The 5,089-nt window shown below is 63.2% G+C and overlaps 1 protein-coding gene across 1 annotated transcript; it reads left to right on the top strand.

Annotated features, from left to right (window-relative positions):
* Positions 1 to 54: 54 nt before the first annotated feature.
* Positions 55 to 4,677, top strand: LOC102422380 (neuron navigator 1-like; the record flags this gene model as incomplete). Its single annotated transcript, XM_014451284.2, is given in 8 exon segments — positions 55 to 215; positions 217 to 381; positions 383 to 422; positions 1,075 to 1,768; positions 2,591 to 2,612; positions 2,614 to 3,041; positions 4,056 to 4,097; positions 4,276 to 4,677. Coding segments are annotated over 8 exon segments (1,868 nt in total), but the record flags the coding sequence as incomplete, so codon positions are not given.
* Between the last annotated feature and the right edge of the window lie 412 nt (positions 4,678 to 5,089).

The raw sequence follows: 5,089 nt of genomic DNA, 5'->3' as shown, positions 1-5,089 counted from the left end.
GGCCCCCCCCCCAGCAGCCGTTCGGAAGTCCCCCGTGGCCGCCCACCCCTGGAGGCCCACCCTCCCGTCCCCCCGACGGGCTGTCCAAACCAAACACCCGTCCTCTCCCGGGGGAGCTGCGCACGGACTCGGAGAAGCGCTTCCTGGCGGAGAGCGGGCTGAGCTGGTTCAGCGAGTCGGAGGAGAAGGCCCCCCGGAAGCTGGACTACGACAGCGGGCAGCCTGAAGATGGAGTCGGGCGGCTCCAAGTGGCGCAGGGAGCGGGCCGAGAGCGGCGGCGGCGACGAGGCGGCCAAGGTCACGGAGCTGAAGAAGCCCATCAGCCTGGGCCACGCTGGGTCCCTGAAGAAGGGCAAGACCCCGCCCGTGGCTGTTACCTCCCCCCATCACCCACACGGCCCAGAGCGCCCTCAAGGTGGCGGGTAAGCCGGGGGCGGGGGGTCAGGCGGGGGCAGGGGCGGGGGCGGGGAGGGGGTCAGGCCGGCCTCTCTGGGGCTCCCCTCGCTCAGTGGTGGCCGGCCCCTGGGATGTGGGCTCGGTTCTCCGGTCAAGGGCACAGGGCTCGGCCGCAGGTTCAGGCCCCAGCCCTGGTCGGGGTGTGAGCGGGACACAACCGGTCGATGTCTCTCTCACGTCCGTGTTTCTCTCTCTCCGTCTCTCCCTCTCCGTTTCGCTCACTCTAAAACATCAATGGAAAAAAATACTCTTCCTCACTCCTTGGGTGAGAATTAAAATAAATACATGATAATAATAGAGCAGGGATTTTTCCTTTAAAAAGAGAAAGAAGCCCCGGCCGGTTTGGCAAAGTGGATAGAACGTCGGCCTGTGGACTGAAGGGTCTCGAGTTCGATTCCCGGTCGGGGCACAGGCCCGGGTTGTGGGCTCCATCCCCAGGGTGGGGCGTGCAGGAGGCAGCCGGTCCATGATTCTCTCTCCTCGTGGATGTTTCTGTCTCTCTCTCCCTCTCCTTTCCTCTCTGAAATCAATAAAAATGGATTTAGTTGGTTTTTTTTTAAGCCTGTTTGTGTTGTTGACGATCCCGCCTACTCTCACCTCACCTCCTGCCTCTCCCAGGCAAACCGGAAGGCAAGGCGGCGGACAAGGCCAAGCTGGCCGTGAGGAACACGGGCCTGCAGCGCTCCTCCTCGGACGCGGGCCGGGACCGCCTGGCCGACGCCAAGAAGCCGCCCTCGGGCATCGCCCGGCCCTCCGCCTCAGGCTCTTTCGGCTACAAGAAGCCTCCGCCCGCCACGGGCACGGCCACGGTCATGCAGACGGGCGGCTCCGCCACGCTTGGCAAGATCCAGAAGTCCTCGGGTATCCCCGTGAAGCCCGTGGGCGGCCGCAGACCAGCTTGGACGTGTCCAACGGCCCCGAGCCCTGGCTTCCTGGCGCCCGGCGCCCGGTCTGCCATCCAGTACCGCAGCCTGCCCCGGCCGGCCAAGTCCAGCGCCATGAGCGTGACCGGGGGCCGGGCCGGGCCGCGCCCCGTCAGCAGCAGCATCGACCCCAGCCTGCTCAGCGCCAAGCAGCCGGGCCTCGTGCCCTCCCGCCTGAAGGAGCCGACCAAGGTGGCCGGCGGGCGGGCCGTGCCGGCCCCTGTCAACCAGACCGACCGGGAGAAGGAGAAGGCCAAGGCCAAGGCCGTGGCCCTGGACCCAGACAGCATCTCCCTGAAGAGCATCGGCTCCCCGGAGACGACGCCCAAGAACCAGGCCAGCCTCCCGCCGGCCGCCAAGCTGGCCGAGCTGCCGCCCACCCCCGTCAGGTACCTGCCCGGCCGGCCGCCGCCCCTGTCCGTCTTGCTCCGCCTCGGTCACAGATCCCGCACGCCCTGGGCTGGGAGGCCTGGCCTAGCTGCTGTGCTCTGGGTTAGGGTTAGAGGTTAGAGGTTAGGGTTTAGGGATTAGGGTTAGGGGTTAGGCTTAGGAGTTAGGGTTAAAGGCATGGGGTTAGGGGTTACAGTTAGGGTTAGGGTTAGGGTTAGGGTTAGGGTCAGGGTCCCGGTCTCTCCACCACTCCCTGCATCCCAGTTCCTTCTCCCTCTTCCAAAACTGCCTTCAAAGTTCCTTGTTGGTGCTGTTCCCCATCGGCCCCCGCCTGTCTCCAGCACCTGGGCGGGTGGTTTCGACACATTTATTCACAGTCATCACACACCTGTGCTGTCCCCACTCTAAGACTCGAAGGGGCCCGGCCGGCGTGGCTCCGTGGTTCAGATTCAACCCATGAACCAGGAGGTCACAGTTCGATTCCCAGTCAGGGCACAGGCCCGGGTTGCAGGCTCCATCCCCAGTGTGCGGGGCGTGCAGGAGGCAGCCGATCCATGATTCTCTCTCATCATGGATGTTTCTCTCCCTCTCCCTTCCTCTGAAGTCAATAAAAATATACTTAAAACAGGAAAAAAAGGCTCGAGGGGATCCCAAGCCGGATATCGGGGTCCCTTCCGGCCTCTGTCGCTGGGATAAGCCCCCGGACTCAGCACGAAGCCAGGAAGGAAGGAATCCGGACGGGGACTTCCCCAGGATCTTGTCCGCCTCTGGCTTCTCTGGCTCCTTTATGCTAAACGCTTCGTTTCGTCTTCCCGCCTCAGGGCCGCGGTGAAGAGCTTTGTCAAAGCCGCCCTCGCTGGCCAACCTCGACAAGGTCAACTCCAACAGCCTGGACCTGCCCCCGCCGGCCGGCGACGCCCTCGCCCCGAAGCTCCCGGAGCTGCACGCGGCCAGCGCGGCCACCGGGGGCCCCCTCACGTCCTGCTTCACCCCCAGCCCGGCCCCCATCCTCAACATCAACTCCGCCAGCTTCTCCCAGGGCCTGGAGCTCATGAGCGCCTTCAGCGTCCCCAAGGAGCCCCGCATGTACCCCAAACTCTCCGGCCTGCACAGGAGCATGGAGTCCCTCCAGATGCCCATGAGCCTGCCCGGCGCCTTCGCCAGCAGCGCCCCCAGCCCCGCCCCGGCCGTGCCCCCGGCCGCGCCCCCGGAGGAGGAGGAGGCGGAGGAGCTGGCCTGGAGCGGGAGCCCCCGCGCCGGGCAGGTGGACAGGTGGGTGGACAGGGGCAGAGCTCGGTCTGAATCCGTCCTGAGTCCCGGCTCCCCCAGCTGTCAGCGGGGAGGTCCCAGGTGTGGTGGCCACTTTCAATTTTTTTAAAAAATATATTTGTACTGATTTCAGAGAAGGGGGAGGCAGAGAGAGAGAGAAAAGCATCAAGGATGAGAGAGAATCATGGATCGGCTGCCTCCTGCACACCCCTCATTGGGATCCAGCCCGCAACCCGGGCGTGTGCCCTGACTGGGAATCGAACCCTGACCTCCTGGTTCCTAGGTCGACGCTCAACCACTGAGCCATGCTGCCCGGCTGGAATGTGTGGTTTTTAACCGACATTAAGTAATGTCACCTGCTTCCCAAATCCCTGAAATAGGAAGGACGCTGTTTGGTTTTTAAATGAGTGTCTTATCGAGAGGAAGACCGGTGCACCCGGACCTTGGATGGCTTAACCCCGATCGCCTCGCTAGCCCCATCCGGTGTAGGTCAGGGTTAAAGTGTCGGCCCGAGGACTGAAGGGTCGTGGGTTCGATTCCCTGTCAAGGGCACGTGCCTCGGTCGCTGTTTCCCCAGCCCTGGCCGGGACCCGTGCGGGAGGCAACCAATCGATGTGTCTCTCCCGTTGATACCTCCCTCTTCCCCTCCCTCTCTCTCCCGCTGCCTCCTCCCTTTCTTTAAAAAAAAAAAAAAAGATTACATAACTAGCTTGACCTGTCACCAGAAATCCTTTGCTTTCTATGACATCATTTCTATGACATCATTTCTATGTCATCATGGCCTGGTTTCATCCGCCATAGCATGACCTTCTCGGTAGCTCCCACACCCTGCTTTCCGATCAGAGGAAAGCATTGAACCGTTGAGATGAATTCCTCAGCTGGGGGGCTGTCTTCCGTTGTTTGTAGAGATAGTGGGGCCAACAGTCTGATTATCTGCGTTCAAGTCCCTCGAACCCAGGGCCCGGGACGCAGGCCTCTCGGAGGAGCCCACACGCTTCTCTTGCTTTTCCTCCACAGTGGCCAGCGGGATCGGAACACGCTGCCCAAGAAGGGGCTCAGGTAACTCTGCTGCCTGCCCCCCGCCCCCCAGGCTCCTGAGGGCCTGGGGAGCTCGCCCAGTCACCCCAGCTGTGGTTCCCTCCTCGGGGCCCCCTCCCTGCTCCCCTTTCTCCTCCTCCTGCCTCGGGGCCTCCACGCCAGCCCCACCTCACCCCTCTTGGCCTCGTCCGTCCGACAGGTACCAGCTCCAGTCCCAGGAGGAGCCCAAGGAGAGGAGACACTCACACACCATCGCGGGGCTGCCCGAGCCCGAGGACCAGGCCGAGCTGCCGTCGCCTCCCGCGCTGCCCCTGTCCCTCAGCGCCAAGGGCCAGCTCACCAACGTCGGTCAGTGTCGCAGCCTCGAGCCCGGCACGGGGTTGGGGAGGGGTCCGATCGCCGTGAGGTGCCTGAGTCTATTCACCCAAAATGAGCCGGAGACAAAGTCTTTCAGATCCCGACCGGCAGGCTGCCCCCGGGGAGGCGCTGTGCATCCTCGTAGCTTCGGGGTCTGAACGAAGGCAGGGGAAGCCGCAGACCCCGGTGTGGCGGCCACTCCCAGGGCGGAGCCCATGCCCAGGTGTCCTCACTGGGCTGTGGGGCTGCAGGGAGGAAGGAGGGACGGCCGGCTGACGGCCCAGGACGGGATCTGCCTCCAAACCCGGAGAAGCCCAGGGTCCCTCACGCCTGGGCTGGCCCAGCACCGTCCCTGCCTCTGACCCTTGCCGGCCACACCCTTTCTGAGGCCAGGCGAGAAGGAAAGATTGATTCTCTTTTTTAAAAAAAAAAATATTTTTATTGATGTCAGAGAGGAAGGGAGAGGGAGAGAGAGAGAGAAACATCCATGAGGAGAGAGAATCATGGATCGGCTGCCTCCTGCACGCCCCCCACTGGGGGTTGAGCCCGCAACACGGGTATGCACCCTGACGGGGAATCGAACCATGACCTCCGAGTTCCGTGGTCGGCAAACCGCGGCTCTCGAGCCACATGCGGCTCTTTGGCCCCTTGAGTGT

Source organism: Myotis lucifugus, unplaced genomic scaffold (assembly GCF_000147115.1).
Source record: "Myotis lucifugus unplaced genomic scaffold, Myoluc2.0 scaffold_11443, whole genome shotgun sequence".
Taxonomy (NCBI): Eukaryota; Metazoa; Chordata; class Mammalia; order Chiroptera; family Vespertilionidae; genus Myotis; species Myotis lucifugus.
The sequence above is the reverse complement of the archived record's forward strand: the minus strand, read 5'-3'. Positions and strand labels throughout refer to the sequence as shown.